We start from the raw sequence: 20,759 nt of genomic DNA, 5'->3' as shown, positions 1-20,759 counted from the left end.
AACGCTTTCTACGAGTTATTTGGGTCTCTCTCTCCGGTTCACGGCTGCGTTAGTTGCGTATGGTAAACTTGCATTCCATATTCATAATGGTGACATTTTTTCCATATTTCTATAGATATGGATCATCTGGGATAGGAACAGTTTTCAAAACTACGGAGCCATGGGTGATTGCAATACTAACAATTGATAGATTTTTACACATTTATGATCCGTTCAGAGCACCTCAGTGGATCACCAAATTCCATTTGACATTAATTCTTAGTTTTGTAACGTTTTGTTCTGCATTTCTGTCGGTTACTCTTCATACCATTTCCTGCATTTAACCCGGACCAGCTTTGAGCTGGCCCTCGGCGTCTACTTGTACTTACGGAAAAATGCATCTAATCAATGGAATCGTATTAACAGTTTGTTTTCGAACAGCTCTAATTTCCACTAATGTTTTCAAGTTGATGTTTTGCTGGATTAGAAAGTAAAGAATAGAAATGTACTTGCAGCGGGATGCGAGAGGACGGACCACGCGCCCACCTATCCTGGAATTGTTAATGAATTGAATTGAAGTGTCATCACCGGTAAGCGAGGGTTTCTCGTTCGAGCGCTACGGGCAACGGGTGTCGCGGTTGGTCACGCGTGGAGTGCAGCGTTTGTGTGTTGATTTGACAGTCTGACGCGCTTCAGTCGTTACATAGCTGCATACAGTGTGTTTTTGAGGTATGAGTATTTATTTTGATCGTATTGATTTTGGTCTTAAAAGTATTCAGGATTTTAATTCATTATCGCATTGCTAATGTCTATTTATTAATTGATGAGACCTGTTTTTCTGGGATATTTTGCTTACTTTTTGGGGTACATACCTCATTTATGTCTTAACAGAATGCCAAAAGTCGCGGACAACAACTGAATATCCGATATATTTCCAGTTCTGTACCAATTAGATGGATTGGCAAAAAGACTCCTTAAGTCCAGTTGAATGAGAGAGAAAATCCTCCATTTTGTGAAATTTCTTGAATTTTTACATTGTCACCATGCCTACGAAATGAAGTTATTTTTCTTGTGGGGTCTCAACAACTAAATCAGGGTGGCGTAGGCATGGTAACAATGTTCAAATCCAAGAAATTTGACAAAATGGAGGATTTTCTCTCTCATTCAACTGGACTTAAGGAGTCTTTTTGCCAATCCATCTAATTGGTACAGAACTGGAAATATATCGGATATTCAGTTGTTGTCCGCGATTTTTGGCATTCTGTTAAGACATAAATGAGGTATGTACCCCAAAAAGTAAGCAAAATATCCCAGAAAAACAGGTCTCATCAATTAATAAATAGACATTAGACCATGCATAGGACAGGTTAATTAGGTACTGACTGAGTATCCTCGGCCTCTACGGCCCGTCCACCGCACACTCTCTCTCTACGGTTCGACTTCATCCTCGCTCGGTCTAACTACTTACACGACTAAATCAAGTCAGCCCAGTCGGTCTCCTCCCTGTTCGGTGTTCATTTGATTTAGTAGGCCTATAGATTAATGAAAGCGCTATTGCACTTTCGTACCCCCTCCCAAAAATTGTAATGAAGAGGGTTAAGGCTGAGTCATTTTCACAATGATTGAATGCAACGTCTTTTTTGGCATATGTTGTAGCCCGATTGACTACTCCCTACAAGCGAAAATCGGCCTCCTACGGCTACGTTACAATATGGTCTTGCTGTCCCTGGATTATTATTGTGGCTTATCGTTGTCGAAATGTCAAATCATGACTTCAAAATTTTAGATGTATATAGATTATGTTGTCAACCCTCGTATCGTAAGTAAATTTCACTATGGCAGTGCTATGGCTTATCCCATGATGTTGATGTGTGCAACTTGTGCGAGGGGAAAGGTAGAGATTGAGCAGGATATTGACAAGTCAAACCAAGGCCAGCATATTGCTCGTGTATATACTTCCCATTAGGTCAATGATTTATTGATCTGAGGCTCGTTGTCGGGTTGTAAACTGCTTGAATTTTTTCAATGTAGAATCCTATTTTAAACCCTAATCCTAGCCTTAAAATATACCCTAACCCTCTTCTCATCCTTACCTTAACCCTCTAGATCATAACCCTGACCCTTCGTCTAATATAAGAATAATGTTGAAATTATTTTTTTTTAGTGGCCTATCTTATTTTATATAGAATGCAGCATAATAATACTTGGGCTACTAAAATAATGCTGTTTCTGCGGAATATCCATTGTCTATTTAGGCCTATATAGCAATGATAGGTCCTAAATGATCCTTTTATCATTTTAGGCCCTATATTCCAATCCTTAAGCAGTTTTTACCTATAGTGTGAAACATCTTGATACCCCGAAAGGACAACTCCGAACTTGGCTTAGTTAGTGACCTAATCGCTAGGTTATCGCTCAAGTTAGACAAATTTTCACGTTCCTGAAAGATCTGCTTAAAGCACAGCCTCCAGTTGTAGTTGCCTAGTGACTAAACATCAAATAGAAGTGATTATGATTCAGAAGAAAATTTTTTCCTGCCTATAGAATTAGAAACTGATCTCTGCTAAAAATTATTTATCTAAAATTGAAGTACTGATTAGGCTATTTTAGGCCTATAAAAGAATTGCGAAAATAGTTCCCAGCCCTAGGTTAGACTTACAAGTCATAAATGATATTTCTGCAGAAACTCTGAAGAAAGAATTCTTATCATCGGATGATGATACTATTATAGTAGTAGTGATGAATTGTAGGTTTTTAATCTCAAATGAAGCGGACTTTATTTACGTTAGGCCCTATCTATATTTTGAGTATGTGTTATTTTTTATTCACAGTCTAAAGACCTATTTATTTGACTGGGGGTCAGTCGGTCTATGTTGTCGTTACTGTTGGTCTGCGGTGCGAAGTTCGAAGTCGAATGTTCGCGGCTCTGTACCGTGTTAAAAAAATGTGTCTCCTTTATGATTATGAATCGCCAGAGTATTCGAAATTCCGAGATTCTTCAACTACCGCTTGAACTCGCGGTGCTACCTAGATACATACTAACCGTGCATTGTAATTTCGTCGTTCAAAGCACGAGGCGTGCGCTCTTTGTCATTGTTTCTTCGAGCTCGACAAGGCGATTTGAAAAAAATTTGGCACACGTCCGACTTAAGTAGGCCTACTATAGAATATCGAATTAGATAGTAATCTATCTATGAACGTACGAGCGAAGCAGATCGATGTGAAAACTCGGCGCGGTTTTCCGTCGTGTATCAGTTGTTGCGTAATTTATCGCAGCCGACATCGATTTTTTTTTTTTTTATTGTAGCGAAGAAGATGGCAGAAGCGCATTCTGCCGTTGCGTTCTCGTTCACCGTTTCTCCGGACGGCGGAGTCGACGTCAACGTCAATCACGAAGCTTTCCGCGCCGTTTGGGAAAGTTTTGTCCGCGCGAACAAAATCAAATTCTTACGATTCAAGGTAAGGCATCGATTTAGGGAGATTTTTTGTTTCCAGCTATCTGCGCAATTTTCGGGTGCTTTTGAATGAATAATGAGTTGGTAATTAGTGTGTAATGGCTAGATTTGCAATTTAGGGCAGATTCCATCCACTCGTATATATTTTACATGTTACGTAGACTGAGTTCCACTGCTCTGTGTTAAATTTGACTCTAGTAGAGTTAAAACATTGAAAATGAAGTTTAATCCATTTCACAAGTGTGGAATTGGATCCAGGTTTGCAAGTCTTACTCAGAAATCTTGTTCGATTAAAGACTTGAGTTTCTTTAATGCATTATTGGTAGAACTTGCTTGTCAGAATGGGAGATTGAATGGTTTCCCTAAGAAGAGAAGTGACCTATTCAATTACTGCATTATATGCAGATATTACTTTTGCTATGATTTTCGATCAGCATTTACTAAGCTGTTTACCAATCTTATGATCTTAAATTCAGCCTGTTCGATTTATTTGATAAAATTCATCCCAGATTCGGCTCATATTTCATGTAATATTTGCTCCCAGAAAATATTATCTAGTTTGTTTTATTCGTTTGTTGAAATGGTTTCATTTTGCACATTTTTCGTATACGAAATGTTTTGCGTGTTTTAAACACCTGCTATGGACAGTTTTTTTATACATTTGTGGATATTATCGGGATTAAGCAAATAACGTTATGAATTGACAGAACCGCGCATAGTAGACCTATAGCGTACTATAGTATTTTAAGGTGGCGGCATAGGTAAATAGCTGAATGCATGAATTTCTGCAATATATTTGATGAATTAAACATTTTTTGATGCCTCATAAGACGAAACCATGTGCCGTTTTATACTGGGGCCATCCCAAAATAATCATCTGTTTGCCGTAACACCCGAGTCAAGTTTTCAGGATGAGTTGGTGTAGGTAGGTAGAAATATTTTTTTGCAAAAATTTAGGGCAAAAAACAAATTTATCACCTTTTTTGTGTGGAAAAAATATCAAAAATTAAATTCATTTCAATGAATCCCCCAAAAAGTTTTCCCTCGGTACCTTTGAAGTTGGGTCGGTCGGGTTACAGCAAACAGACCATCATGGGATGGCCTGGTGAGGCTTATATGCAAAAACATTGTTGTGGTTAGTCTAAGTGTATGAAGTTCATGATTTTTTCTTAGACAATTAAGGTGAATTAGCCTATTTGTGACTGTTCGGTTTCAGTAGACATAATAAATGGCTGAAGTCCAAATTCCAACAGTCATTAGAGGGTCAAAGTGTTTTAGTAAGTTATGGTGTTGTGTGTCTTATGACCAACTTAATTTGCCCTTAGTATTTGCGTGCAATTCAAATCATGAAATACTGTTTCAATGAGTAAATCATAATTGCTCTACCAGAAATTTGACCTTTCTGTCTTATGGATAATCAGATCACATGTACTTTGTCTATGATTTTATCGTATCAGTGTTATCCGGTTTCTTGATGTCATTTCCCTATACGACATGTAAACATGGTTTATGTTGATCCGGATCCAGGTTGAGCTGAAATCAGTCAATATTTACCCTTGAGAATAATGCGGACGCAAAGTGCGCAGCGTAGTTTTCGGTGATTATTGCGTGTGATTATTGTGTATTTTGCATTCGCCAAATATCTGACATGTTTGATGTTTTATGGACGCGGTGACAAAAAGTTGCTTGTAATCGCTGCAAATACTTAGTGAATATAGTCATATGATGCATCCCCGCGATTGCCACAGCTCCCTGTTTGGGTATCTTATTTGTTTCGGTTCATATGCGAGGCCCTAAATGAAAAACATAGCATCAACCACCACAATTACATGTGCAACAAATACCGTAATTGCTTTCGTACTAAAATCATCAGAGGGTGGGTATGACTTGCCGTGTCGTACCCTCGCCCTGTCTTGATTAGTATTAAGTATTCTTAGGTTATGATTCGTTCAGTATTCAAGAGCGATATACATCGAGTCAAATCATCGATCGCTGTAAGCGCTGCAATGTGCTTTGTTTTTGCCGCCTGAGTAGATACGGTAACAATATTTGCATATATTTACGAATTTTGTAGAATCGCGTTCACAATGGTGTCTATCCGGCGTCACCGACCAGTCTCCTGATCACGGTCAGTTTAGTTCTGGCTCTGACACTCGCGCAGAAGGATGTGTCGTTTGGCCTGACCGCTTGGATACAAAGTCTGTTAAATTTGTAAGTATTAAGAATGAATATATTCGGGTACGTAAGTTAATCAGAGTTGCCACTTCTCCGGAATTCCGGATTTTAAAAAAATCCAATTTCATTTCCGGATTTTCGGGAGTCAAATAACCACAAAAGAAAACATCGCGAAAAAAAAATCAATTCGGGATTCGACCCTAAACATCAAAACGTGACGGCTCTGTAGAGGGTTCGAAAAAGCCGTATTGTGCTGCCACGTAGTGGCAACAACCCCGCAGTACACGATTAAACCAAGATGACGCGACGATCGAAATCGACTGACGCTTCGTTTGTTTTTGGCTCTGGTTTATATATGAGGTGTATTTGACGGAACCAATCGCTATTTGAAAAAATGATCTATAGGCGGTAATGAAAATGAGGCCTATCACGCGTTTTGCGCCAGAACTCATCTCCTGGCGTTCTAATTTCAAAAATTTTTCTGGGGGAGGGCCAGACCCCCGACTTATTTTCCGGATTTTTAGCTTCACATAAGTGGCAACTCTGGTTAATGTTGATTGCGACGCGCGATTGAATCGACGAATTAATTTCAGAACGACGGAGCTATCATCTCCTACTGATTCCTACGTGGCTTGCGTGCTGTCCGCGACCGTAATGTGGATATCCGGAATCATCTTGGTTCGTCTGTGGTTGATTCGATTGTTGTCGTATCACGCGTGGATGTATGAACCAAGAGGCAAATTGTCATTGAAAACAAAGATGTGGTTGGTAAGTATTCGTGAATCTTATGTTTTTTATATTGTGTATACAACCCCCTGTACCAGTGGACCAGGTCAAAAAATTATTAACCCTTTCCGTGCTGACTGATTAATACCCTATAGTGCTGGAGAAAATGTGAAAATTTGGGAAAATTCCACCCTAGTGTGTTGAATAACGGGAAAAGCACTATAATGCGTCTACACCGCAGCGCGGTCTATCATTAGTTACTAATATTTCACTATGTTTGATAGGTGCTGCCATCTTTCGAGAGATAATTACTATTATTAATTAAATCAATATCAATACACCGCAGCGCGGTGTACTAGCAAAATCCATCACCGATTTATACACCACACTGTGGTGTAGACGCACTGAAAGGGTTAACAAACATCGCTTCATTAAAGTGTACAGAACCAATCTGTTGTAGATTCTGACTGTAATGAGACAAGTTTTCTCATTAGGTAGTGATGATTTATAGCTTGGGGCATAGAATAAGAACTCACGGTCTCTACCACTCCTTAAATTCCTTAAAAACTCTTTAAAAAGGGAAAATGCTTTTGAAGGTGCTTGAAACTCCTTTGAGCACAATGCCTGAAACTTTAATTTTGAAGAATAGGTAATTTGATACTTCAGAAGGCGTCCGTTAGACTATGCCTAATTCAGTACAGTTGGAAGCAGGCTCTTTTTATTAACTAATTAGGCGGTTACTGAAATAGAAACTGAGTTGAGTAATGTCAAGGATAAATGTTGGCTTATAAAACCATCAAATTAACGGTTTACCGAGATAAACTACTGATTTAGGAGGTATCTACTGTAATTACGATATGAAAGTGATGCAGACGCTTTCTTGAAGTATGAAATGTTCTCCCTGTAAACTCCTTATATCCATATAATGACTGATCTGTAGGGACTCTTAGAGCTGGAACTGATTCGACGCACAAATATGAATTGAGATGTTGTCGTATTCATTTGTAGGGTATCGTGAAATTCCTCGGCGGAAGAAAACCATTACTATATAGTTGGCAGGGATCATTACCACGATTACCTGTTCCAGCTATTAAAGACACTATGAGGAGAGTAAGTAATATCCGTGGGGCCAGTTGTTCGAAGGTTGGTTTAGATTAAAGTTAACCGATGGATAAACCGACATAGTGACTATTATTACTGCATTGTAATAATGATACCTATTCGACCTTATATCCATAAGGAGCAACTTTTGAGCAACTGACTGCCTGGTAATTAGTCAGGGGTTAGTAAAAGCAGTTGGCAATCTTTGAAATGGAATATATTAACCATCTCGGTTAACCGATCACAGTTACGATCTTAAGCAATCGATATCGGATTAAACTTCAATAATCCTGTAGTATTTTTTTTCAATGTTGATACAACCTTTCTTTTTTTCCATCAGTATTTGAAGTCTGTTCAACCGTTGACGAATGATGAAGACTACAAACGACTGTCCGCTCTAGCTGATGAATTCATGAACGGAGTTGGCAACAAATTGCAACGCTACCTTTTACTGAAATCATGGTTGTCGCCGAATTACGTGAGTGACCACTTAATAAAATGCTACGAATTTAGCGGATCACATTCGTGAGAACTTACTGTGAATATGATCGTATTTTCTTCAGGTGTCTGATTGGTGGGAAGAATATGTTTATCTACGTGGACGTTCACCGATCATGGTTAACAGTAATTTCTATGGCATCGTAAGTTCGTTTCACTTCTCTGGGAGAAATGCCTGATGCGTAGTTACAGATTATAGGCTGAGGGAATATATTTACCTAATTGTGATATCCATGGCAGAAGTGACTTAAAAATGCTCTGAGAATTGTTGTTGTTAGTACCCAGTAAAGAAAATATTATCAAATAGTTTAGTCATGCCAATATCTTACAGCACACTTTGACTACTTCTTGCTGGGGTACCAAATTGGAATTTGGAATTCAATTTGGAAACTGAGTTGGATTATTTTTTTACTTCTAATTCTCTAATATTTAATTTCTCTAATTCTCAACTCCAGTAGAATAGTTATGATCCCACTCATGTAAGTCCGAGTCTGCAGTATTGTCAAAAATCTGTTCTGTGGCAGACTCGACTTAAGCGTACCTAGTTTTCTACCTACAAGTATTTTATAGTTCGTTGAACTTACAATTTACAGGATACGGTTTTCCTCGTTCCCTCTCGTGTTCAAGCTGCTAGGGCTGCGAATATGGTCATCGGTTTGCTGTCGTTCAGACGGGAAATTGAACAAGAATCTCTTATGCCGGTAAGTCTCTTAACCAATAAAGCAGCCGAAGGTGTTTGCAGTTAATCATATGCATGATTTCATAAACGAAAAGCGGATTATATTAGAGGATGATTTATTTAACCTCGGTTAACTATGGGATACCGGCAAGGCAACAGTTGCAAGTGACGATTCAGCGTTTATCCACCAGGATCACTAGTGGCACCGGGTTACTGCGCTGCAATTCCTTCTACATTTCAATAGAATTCAAATAAACTTTTCTGTAAAAAGTAAATCGATTTTTAGTGAAATCTTTACCATGCACCGAGTGAGAAAGTCGATCTGATATCTACGCGATGACTTGATTGATAATTTTCCTATTTGGAAGCCTAAGAATCAAGTTCAAATTTCATCGAAAATGAACTCATTTTCACTACAAATAACCCAGTGTTTTGTCGCGTCATCTGGTGAGATCCGGTATCCCATTGCATTCATAAAATATATTGCATCACATACATTAATAGAAATAGATATTTCAAAGATTGATGAATAGTAATGAATTTCATGTAGAAATGTAGAATCGAAATATAGCAGTTTAGTTATCTGTTTGAAATTTACTTGGAAATCTGTTCGTATGAATAAAACCCCACAATATGTAGGGCAATTTATAGTTTAGATGTACTTAAATGTACTCTTAGATGACACTTGTTCTGATATTTCATTTGTTTATGGTCCATCATCGTAAGAAAAATTGGAGCGATCAGACACAAGAAGGCCATCTTGTGCAAAAAGGTCACTTTTTGCCTGAATTAGAAGACCTACAGCTTACTAGGGGTTTACTATTTTTCATTAAAAATGGTGATGGGTATGTTTTGGAAGGGTTCTTAAATCAGGCAGTTTTGTATATTGAAATTGTCAGATTGTAAGGATTTCCCCAAGTGGACTCCTAATTTGATTTGATTATTCTCTGGCATTAAAACAGTCAAAGGAATAGATGCCTAAGGCTCTCAGCAAAACACTTCTTGGGATAGAAGTCACTTTCTGTTTCAATTGAAATCATTTTACAGTTTACATTTAGATTTGGCGTTAATATCATTTCCTCCCATTTAAGCTGTCTGAACCATGCTGCATCAAGAATTATATAAGAAATGAATATTTCTTACGGGACACTTGAAGGGTTATATATTAGCAACACGCTAATTGTGGTTTAGGTGCATATTACATGGTTCCCACAGAACAGGGAAATTGGGAAAAACTTGGGAATTTTGAAATATTAATTCCTGGTTTGGAAATATTTGGGAATTTGAAAAAATTTTCCTCAAATCAGGGAAATATTTGGGAAATTCATTACATTTCACATGTTACATTTGCCAAGGGCAACTTTCTTCAGCAATTTCCCTTGAAAATCACCTTTATCAACCAGTCACCGCTAAAATGTTGACTGTAGCATGACAATATGTGTTCATTTCCATTTGGGAAAATTGAAAAATCACCCATAAAATACATGGGGAAAACTTGGGAATTTTGAATTCATATAACTGTGGGAACCACGATATTAGGTGCAGTCAGTCAAGGAGGCACAGCAGTACAGCGAAGGACGCACGGCGCAATAAGCCGACTGAGTTGCGTCCTGTTCAGTGTGAAAGCTGACTCGTTGAAATTTTGTTTTATAGATTCTTCTGCAGAAAACTGTACCCCTTTGTTCTGCACAGTATGAAAGACAGTTCAATACGTGCCGTATTCCCGGGCAAGAAACAGGTATATGGTTTTACTATAACTATGTTCTATATGCTAAACGATATTGACCGGCGTTCTCTTCCCTTTTGCGATACTTTACAGATACAGGTGAACAAGACGGTGCCATTGTGTTCGTGGCAGTACGAACGACAGTTCAATACTACACGTATACCCGGTGATGAGACAGGTAGACAGCAATATCGGTGTATCATGCAGCGCATTTATTCGTGTGTCACCCGAGCTTAATTGCAGATGGCTGACTGGCCGATTACTGCAAACACCAATTTGACCAAAACGTTCCCTTCATATTTTCCACGGAGTCGGTCAGGAATCCATCGCAGTTGTCTTATGTGGACAGTCAGCATGCCCTGAATTTCTTCTGAGCTGCCAATCATCCCATACACGTCTTTAAAATTTTGACCCGTGACAAATTCACGGCCATGAATTCTATTTAGATTTTTGTGCTTATGTGTTCGTATATTTTTGTCGATGATACTTTTTGATTGATCAATTGAAGATATTTACCGATAGCTCAGTAAATTAGTAGCTCGAGTATTTGCTATTTAGTGCAGTAGCTCAAATATGTAGTTCATGCGTGGATTTTTGACCGGGACTGTGTCTGCGTTTTAGAATTCGTTTTGATAAATTCTTACACAATATATACATTATTTACATCAATATCTACCTACAGTTTACCTCTATAAGAATATCGTCGTGATTTTCATTTATTCGTGAATTTAAATCATGACTTTAATTTACACATCTTATCGCGGTACTGGACTGGACAGTCTCGGTTTCACAAGAAGATCGAAGATGGACTTTAATCGATTCAATCGACCAATGCCAATGATGTCGTCCATTCGCTGTCTTGTGAATCCGAACTTGCCAGATCAATGATTTTCTTATCAAATTTTATTTCATTTTACTCTACATAAATATTATTGCTCACCTAACTGTGGTTCATTTGGGGAAAAATTTTCAATCATAATGGAATGTGGTCAACCTGCATGAACACTGGCCATGGTTTCAATGCACTCCACTCACTATGAATTCATGATTTTTAGGTAAATCTTGTAAAGAATTATAAATTTTCCTGTTGAGGACATTCAGATTCATATCAAACAACAAACAATGTTCAGTGGCACCAGTTTTTTTCACGTAAAATGTTTTTAAAAAAATCTTTTCCTATGTAGCAATGCTCTCTCCTAAATTTAATGATTTTTATGATGTTCTCTCGTTATCTAGCACATAGTTCCAGTTGTGGGTTTATTCTGACTCTGACTCCAAAATCTAGTTATTTCGGGAATACGATATTCACCCACAACCGAGGAACCAACTCCAAGAGGTCGTGCTTGGAGTTCAGGAGCCACATTCACAAAACAAAATTGTATTTAGTTGCTATTGATAACCTTCTCATTGTAAGCTTTGTGAACATGGACCCTTTCATACTAGTTCATAAGGCTTGGTGTTTAAAATTGTTAGTGCATATTTCGTTTAGATGCTGCAGTTGCTGCGCAATTAGATGTTGTCAAGACAAGTCTAAATTGAATGTACATGTTGATTTATATGTCGCTGATTAAATCATGAAAATGCGGGACATTGTGTAACATTTCTATCGATTGAAAAATGTCGATTCCTGCGACACAATGCCCTCTATCAATGAGAAACATTGTTCTCAATGATAGTTAAAACCTAATTAGTCATTGCTTCTACCTCAGTCTGCTTATTGATGCCCATAGAATGGAATAGAATTATCTACATGATGAGAAATATTGCTCTCTAAAGCTCAATGCACACAGCGCATGGAAACAGGGAAACTTGGAATCAAAAAAGTTTGATTTCAGAAACTTTTCCCAAAACCATGTTTCTCCTTTCTTCCATTTGCACACAACACAGGGAAACGCACAGAAACATGTTTCTGTCTCCTGTGTCTGTTTCCCTGCGTCATGTATGTTGGGCTTAGATTATATAACTAATAATATGTAACAAATTTTATCTATTAATTCCGTGGCTTGAGCTGCTTTGATTGATATTCCATTATTCCCTATTGCCATTTTTATTCTGCTTATATTAATGTAGGTTAAACTATTCGTTCTACTGGTTTGTGTTAAAAACGATTTTCTTCGTTACTGTTTCAGATACGTTGATGCATGTTCAAGATTCTAGCCATATAGCTGTCTATCACAAAGGCCGATATTTCAAGGTTTACATTCGTCATCAAAACCGACTACTATTTCCGTGCGAACTCGAAGTGTAAGTTAATTTATTGTTAAATGAACTAACCAGCTCCACTAAACTCCAATTGTGCTATCAAAATTTGTTAGAAATTATTCTTTGGCTCAAAGTTATGATATAAGAAATACTTAACATTTGATTTATTGATCTAAGTGAAACGTGTCAAAACAGTTCATTGATATTATCAAGCATATTTTTTCCAGCACATTACAACAGATTTTAGATGATAAAAGTGAACCATTTGCGGGTGAGGAGCATTTAGCAGCTTTAACGGCTGGTGAGCGAACTCCGTGGGCTACGGCTAGAAGTGAATACTTCTCCAAAGGAGTCAACAAAACGTCTCTCGATACTATCGAAAAGGTACGTGATCTCCGCATTTTCTGGCGAAGATAAAAGATTACTTGTAATTTTGAATTTGACACTGCAAATTAATAATTCCATTCTTTGGATTTGAATATGTTTGGCATATCAACTGTAATGGAAGAGATTGATTGGTCATCGCAAAATTAGTGGCCCAATATGTTGATTCAGATTACTGTATAAAGTTGTAGTTTATTTTTTCTTCTTTATCAGGCTGCATTTGTTTTGACATTTGATGAAGAGGAATATGATTATTCAAACACTGTGAGTATATCATTGTTAACTCGCGACCACTGCGTATATAACGGAAGTTCAACGTCCAATGTAATCCTCTCTTTCGTGCATGAGAAACTGCCTGTGCATTTTCCCCAGAATTTCTTAAACGGTGCCAGATTTTACCTAGAGATATTTCAGAAAGTTAAGAGTTTCTTCCAGATCACGAACATAATGTCAACCAAATCGGTTGATCAGTGCTGGTATATCGATCCTCAACTGAGACATAATATTCGTTGAGAAAAAGTGTTCAAGTGTTGCATTCATTCAGGGTATATATGTATATAAACATTTCACTTCTGTTTTTAGATTGCAGGGGTAAGATATTTTCGGGGTAAGACTTCACAGCCTTGCAAGCTTACCTTATACTGTTAAATCATACCGAAATCGTCCAGGGATTTTTATGGGTTTAAATCAGACGACCAAAAGAGGTTTATGATATAATCAATTCCACGCGCACTTAGTCGAGCTCAAGTTGTCAACTCTTAAAACGCAATTTGTTCGGGGAAAGGTTTTAGATATTGATATTTTTTATAGAAATATACGCTACACATCTTTCGGCTAAAATTTTGAATATTTTGAAATGCATGTATTCGATGGTTATTACATTTGACTACGCCTGTGTTGTTAAAGCGACACGTCGTAACCCTCCTCCCGTATTGAATTAGCGAACATTCTTTTCGCTAACTTCGCTATCTGCCAATGCTAGATGAAGCTTCGCAGCCATATCGTAGAGAACTACGAACTCGTGCGTATTCTCGCATCGAAACCACTGCTTGCTAAATTTCTCCATATATTTTTATCGTTTCTCTCTCACACGACTATAGACTGGTGAATATCTGACTTTTCGTCATACGAATCCACACACTAAGGTATCAGGAAAGAACCTTCTTGTTATGTTTTTTTTTATTCACTACAAGTAGCATACCGGTATCGGAAACTTAAAATCTGACGGTATATTTGCTATTTGTACACGGTTTTGCAGTGTTAGTAGGTTTTTCATTTATTTTTACAGTTATAGTTTTCATTTTAGATATCTTTTGAAGATATTTTTAGAATAAAGGCTTTCACACATAGTAACTTATTGGCTAACATTTTGATGTATTTCATTGTTTAGCTTAGCTTACCCATCAGCTTGCTGTGATCTCTACAATAATCTTTGACGGAATTGAAAAAAAAATAATCTTGATCGAGATTAATGAAAATCGCTATCAAATCATGATGAAATAAGGAAATAGTAGCTCTGAAATTGTTGCTCTTTAAAATCATTTCATATTTTTAGAATGATCCTGATCATTTGAGTCGGCTGGGAAGAGCGATGCTGCACGGTAAAGCTTATGATCGTTGGTTTGATAAGTCATTCACTTTGGTAGTAAGCAAAGATGGTCGGGTAAGTATTTTTGATCGAGTATCTAAACCAGCTTGAAATGCCCGATTTTTACGCCCAAATTATTTCATAATGTCTTTTGGGTCCCTGTTATTTCAGTTTGGATTTAATGCAGAACATTCTTGGTGAGTAAGAATCATAAGTGATGATTATCAAATATTTTCATTCATATATTGTATTTATTTGCTGTATTCGCAGGGCTGATGCTCCTATCATGGCACATGCATGGGAATACGCTGTTGTAAGTGATCTGGTAAAATTCGGGTAAGTCATCATAGAGGTCAGAAGTCTGATAATGATCACTTAAAACTCGTTGTAGTGTCACTATTCTAATCTCATTCTGTAAACCAGGTATCGTGAAAACGGCCATTGCAATGGCGATCCTCAGATTCAACCTCCTAAACCGATCAGATTACAGTGGGATCTGCCCGAAGAGGTACTCTATTCGATTATCTACGTTGATTAGCCCTGTCTCCACTAAATAAATATCTGATAATCCCATCAATATTTCAGTGTATCGGTGTGATTGAAAACAGCTTGGCTGTCGCTACAAAATTGATCTCCGATGTTGATTTGTATTTGTTAATGCACGATTCCTACGGCAAAGGATTCATGAAATTGTGTAAAGTTAGTCCCGATGCATACATTCAACTAGCACTACAGTTGGCATATTACAGGGTAAGCTTAAACTCAATCTGCCTTTCTTGATTAGGGTTTCATGGTATACGTGGTATATTCATTACCGGTACTATTTTTTGCGGGCAAAAGGGGGTTAGAGCATTCGACTTTGGGATGCCAGATCATGGGTTCAAAACCTTCCCTGGATAAGGCACTTGTCATTGGATACCTGGCCTGATAGATGACTAGTGAAGTGCCGAGTGCTGTAGTTTGTTATGTAGATATGGGCTATATCGATTGCTCTGGAGGGTGGTTGTGTTGATTTGTAATTACGTTAAACATGCATATTTTTAGGATGCCCATAAATTCTGCTTGACGTATGAAGCCTCCATGACTCGATTATTCCGAGAAGGTAGAACCGAAACGGTGCGCTCATGTACAACTGAATCCTCGGCATTCGCGCGCGCGATGGAGGATAAAACAAAAACGGTAATTCTAACTTTTGAAACATCTGCCTCTAGTAACTCATAAAGCCAAACGTACAGACACAGGAAAAATCGGATACAGAAACATGTTTCGGAGCATTTCCCTGTGTTGTTTGTGTTTACGATAAACATGGTTTCTGGGATAAAACATGTTTGTTTCCATGTTCTCATCTTTACCTGTGTTAGGCTTAAAATGCTTGTTAAGTTTGATTTGAAATTTAAGATTTTCCTTGCTTATTCCATGAATATTCTGTCCAGGAATGATTAGTTTTCAAATAGATTGTCGAAATTAATTCTTTTAAATCCGAATCCTAAACACGATTGCGCAACTGGTTCTTGTATTCCCCTTACGAACCACGTCACTAGTGGATGATAGAATTTCTTTCTTCACGTGTTTTCTTGCAGAATAAAGAACGGCTCGCGTTACTGAAAGAGGCGTGCGAGGCTCATCAACACGGTTACAGAAATGCGATGACCGGTCGTGGTATCGATCGACATCTGTTTTGTTTGTACGTCGTCTCCAAATACCTCGGTATCGAATCGCCATTCCTTAAAGAAGTTCTCAGCGAACCATGGAGACTTTCCACAAGCCAGGTATATATAGATTATTCTAATTGCAAGTGAAGGAATATAACAGTACATGCAAAGTTATATGCTATTTATTGCACATCACACTACATGTATCTATATAGGGAAATGATAGACATGAGCTACTATTGAACTTAAAAATTCAAGACAAACTTTTAGCAAGGACAAAATCTTTATTGCTGATACGTGTACCACTATGTGTATAGTGTCTATACGGCTATGCAGATTTATAATTGACCCATCGTAAACTCTTGTGTACTTGATTTTCTTAAGAGTTAGAAAGTGTCGGCAGTAAAAGCGATGACTAACTTAAATCATGTTTCTTAGATTCAAATAAGTTGATTGCTTGGTTTCATTGACGAATTTTGCTTATAATGTATTGTTAACATATGGACTAATTCATTTCTTCTTCATCAATGCATTCACCTGTCTGTCAATATAGTGCTAGATGATGTTTTTCATGTGGCTATATACTGACATTCGACTAATGATTTTTCAATATTTGTTCAGACACCACTCCAACAAACGGGAATGTTAGATTTGAATAAAAACCCTGAATACACAGCAGCTGGAGGTGGTTTTGGTCCTGTAAGTATTTGCTTCGATGATTCCCCAACTGACAATTGATAATCCATTATCAAAATGAATTTTGTTCAACTTTTGCATACATTGTTTATTAATTAGGTCGCTGATGATGGATACGGTGTTTCATATATAATCTCTGGTGAAGATTGCATCTTTTTTCACATATCTTGCAAGAACTCATGTCCACAAACAGTAAGTTGTCAGCTTTCTTCAAAGCAGTTACTGTCGTCTTTATCAATGGAGAGATGTAGGGAATTTGTTTCTTTAGAATGTGGCAATTTTAGATGAAATGACTGAATTGACTAATGCTACTTTCTGAATATTTCTACTCTGTTTAGAGCTTGATTTCTCTATTTTGATAATTTATCTTCTATTTCAACAGTCATCGAAATGCTTCGCCGACCGAATAACGAAGGCCCTTGCCGATATCAGAGAGCTGGTCGAGGATTGTAAAACGAATAAATGAACAAACAAGACTAAAACGACAACGAAGAAGAATACGCGGGTTACGCAGGGTGTGAACGTGCCAATTTCGTACCGAATCGAGAAGTATTCGCCGATACGATGGGTTCGATGCGATGGGTTTCATTTGCGGTGAATTTTTTAGAGAGAACACTTTTTCGTGCGTGATGTTTTTAAGAGTTTGTAATAGCGATTGTATTACCAGATGACTATGTACACATCTAACTGGTTTAGTAAATAGATTTGTGTGCACTAAGTAGATCAGAATTCACCAACTTAAATACGGTACTGCACGACGATAGAATGAACATTTTCGACGTTATTCTAACATCGTATGATTTTCAATCGAATGCGATCGTCGATAGTTTTAATTGATTTATTGTTTATTGAAATGCTTGTTTAGTTCTCTTTAAGTTATTGAATTGGTTACTGGAAATGATTAAAAGGCCGAGTAGCATTCTTCGGTTTAACAAGATTACGACTGCATTGTTTTACCGATAACGCTTGTTTTAATTTTGTGGCCGAATGTTAAATTTTCGGAGTGATTGTTTTAAATTCCACTGATTTCTTTCATGGCAGCTCATTCCCTTACAGTAAACGTTCAGAATAAAACATTTTCAATTCGGGTTTTATCAAGTTTTCAAACATGTGACAAACAAATGAATTCGATCACTGGTTTGGCGTTCGATACTGTTGAACCCTCACTTTATCAATATGATTGAATTTCATTCTTTTTGCATAAGTAAATTTTGCTTTTATTTTTGTCTTTCAACGTTTCAGTCAACGATTGTTATATCTGTATTTCTAAGGAACAATGCACTGTTGTCATATTATTAAAAAGGTCTCCAGTATGTCGTTATACTGTCTATGATGTGGTGTAACATGTGCCAGCAAGTAAACCTTATATAACTATCGTGGGTTAATAGAAGTTACATCGAATTCTCTTGGTGTGCTGCAGTAAGGCTACTGAATCGCACCAGCATCCATTTTAAAAGTCCAGATCGGAGCCCACATATGGATAATCGGACTGATTAGTAGACTGGGCCCAGTTGCATAGTCATGGTTTAAGTTCGAGGCTAGTCCTAGACCAACTTAGTTCTATATAGCCTGACTAACAAATTAAGACCAGTCTCAAGATTAAGTTCCTTTTTGAGTTAAGTCACAACTGTGCAACTGAGATAATCAAACTGCGAAAACTTACTTTATTTTCATGAAGTGAGGACCTTCTAACTGGTCTGAAATTCTAGTTAAAGCTGGTAATTTGAATCGGTGTTAATCTAACCCAACGATTCTCTAATTTGTGACGACTACTCACTACTTATCAATGCAATCTTATTTTCATGTTTCGCAGCAACACTTATTATTGTTATCGCGCAACTCATTTCACTATTTTTTTTCTTCACTATGTCAAAAAACCCTAACACCTCGTAATGTGTGTGAGAGTGTACGTATCTGACAGTTCATTTGACTAAGTTCAAAATGTTTGTTATGCATTTTTTTTAGGGAAATGTGTGATGAAATTATATTTTATGGTAGCTTATTATATTTATACTGTTATTCAGGTTGATATATGAAAATTTCGAACGTACTTCTTGACCATTCTCTACTGAAAAACTTCCATTTTCATCATTTGAAAAAATATGGCGCAGCATTTGTCAAAGCAGTTTTATCTCGGGCTATATTGAAATATTCAATGTTGAAATGTTCTGAAATGTTCAGATAGGACAGCAATCAATAGAAGATTTGACCATTTAGAACAAACAGAATCGATATCATATTGCTGTGCATATACCATAGACTCTACCCAAGTTGGATTCGATCAACTAGGATGTTTTTCGAAATATTTTTTTTTACACTATGAAATAAATAACATACAAAATCAGACACATTTTTATAGTCCCAAAAGATCCCACTTGAGCGAAGTTTACGGTATTTGTATTTAAAGATTCTTGTCATCACCGGGATTGAGTTGGACTGCTTTGTAAAATACTACCCAGTATTATAGAATATGTTATCGTTGATGGGAAAAATTCTCTTTGCATTGTTCAAATGATCTGACCTGTATTTATGAAAACCTGTTGCATATCAGCGGTGGTGGATAGCTACTGATTTTTAACAGTTGTGCGGAACGACAAAGACCAAAATATTCCTGTTTGTTTTTGATTAGCCGTCTAGAACGATAAATTTCAAAACATTCCCACCAGTTCAAAGGTGTAGCAGGTTTAGTTTCAGCTAACCTCCGCGGACAGTGCGATTACTGTAGCCAACCAAATGGAAGTTCTACATTCATACAATCAAATGTAAAAGACAGACCTGACTATGACTACTATTTCAGAGTAGTTTTTACCCCTTTTACGACCTCAACTACTCCCAAAAATATCAACTACTCCCAAAAATATCAAAATACTTGAAAAATCAGAATAATTTCCATAGTAAATTTTCAATTAAACTACTGTTTTTGATGTCACGTTGCCCTCAATTTTAGTGAGAACTACTAAAAGTCAGGTAGTCAGGTCTGAAAAAAATGATTTCTCAAATTCTGCAAACATTACCGATTTCCGATAGGTCCTAGAATCATTCAGTTTTTGAAAGTCAATTTGAGCGTGTATTTTTTAGGCTCGATCGACTTTGAGTTGTTTCATATTTGTTTTGAAAACCAATAGCAGTGAAAATTGTAATGAATGAATTCAAATTTTGTTCACTTTTTATCTTTAAATAAAATGAACATTGTGATTGCTTAGGTTAGTGATTTTAACTAATGAATATATTATCGTAATGAAAAGAACTAATGACTACAAGAATTAATTTATGAAAATTATTCAACGTATCATATCATAAGTATTGATTTATTGGTTGATATTAGAATTGTATGAATGAAATTAGAAGTTGCTCAAGAATAAAAATGGCCAAATACTGTTAGATAAAGGATTTTTAGTTTTTATTCTTCGGGATCCGCATCTGTTCTCACGAAGGAGTCATAGGTATGGGCAGTACGTATGACACAGGATTTGTTCCCATCTCTAGCGGTAGACTCCCCGGACGACTTTCTGAAATAGTTATGCAGTTCTCCGTGTTGCCAACTATTCCTGATTTTCAGTATTTCATTATATTTTATTACGAGAAATACTGATTTGAGTTGTTATATTAGACGCTTAGAGAAATATGAAAGATGTTAATAAGGGCCTTGCTGTTGATTCCTAAATTAATTTGAACATTTTCTTTCATATCTCAATGAAATGTTACTGAAAAATTTCAATTAGTTACTGATAGCACTTTTCGACGGTTGGCAGCCCTGAGTTCTGCATATCACCAATTTTATAGATATGCAAATAGAGTCCATCACCCACCAGAGCCGATGGGAGAAGTTCAGGTGAAAGGACTTTTCGGAAATAAGCTTGCATATATGACGTCAAATATTCTGAAACATTATTTTCAA

At 37.0% G+C, this 20,759-nt stretch overlaps 1 protein-coding gene across 2 annotated transcripts; it reads left to right on the top strand.

Moving 5' to 3' along the window:
• The first annotated feature begins 609 nt into the window (after nucleotides 1-609).
• On the top strand, nucleotides 610-20,226 carry LOC141915253 (carnitine O-palmitoyltransferase 1, liver isoform-like). Of its 2 annotated transcripts, none has more exons than XM_074806725.1 (22): nucleotides 610-708; nucleotides 3,287-3,438; nucleotides 5,509-5,645; nucleotides 6,203-6,377; nucleotides 7,344-7,445; nucleotides 7,777-7,914; nucleotides 8,000-8,077; nucleotides 8,528-8,635; nucleotides 10,433-10,517; nucleotides 12,469-12,583; nucleotides 12,769-12,925; nucleotides 13,139-13,189; nucleotides 14,481-14,588; nucleotides 14,685-14,710; nucleotides 14,784-14,849; nucleotides 14,937-15,021; nucleotides 15,099-15,263; nucleotides 15,558-15,692; nucleotides 16,094-16,282; nucleotides 16,787-16,864; nucleotides 16,961-17,053; nucleotides 17,244-20,226. In XM_074806725.1, exons 2-22 carry the CDS (start codon nucleotides 3,295-3,297, stop codon nucleotides 17,325-17,327), a joined length of 2,319 nt encoding a protein of 772 aa, XP_074662826.1. In that variant the 5' UTR covers nucleotides 610-708; nucleotides 3,287-3,294; the 3' UTR covers nucleotides 17,328-20,226. The 2 variants fall into 2 exon arrangements, with proteins under 2 accessions (XP_074662826.1, XP_074662825.1); XM_074806724.1 differs by lacking the exon at nucleotides 10,433-10,517 and adding an exon at nucleotides 10,267-10,351.
• Nucleotides 20,227-20,759: the final 533 nt, after the last annotated feature.

Source organism: Tubulanus polymorphus, chromosome 1, assembly GCF_964204645.1.
Source record: "Tubulanus polymorphus chromosome 1, tnTubPoly1.2, whole genome shotgun sequence".
NCBI classification, from domain to species: Eukaryota; Metazoa; Nemertea; class Palaeonemertea; order Tubulaniformes; family Tubulanidae; genus Tubulanus; species Tubulanus polymorphus.
Note: the sequence above shows the minus strand (reverse complement) of the source record. Positions and strands in the feature narration are given on the sequence as shown.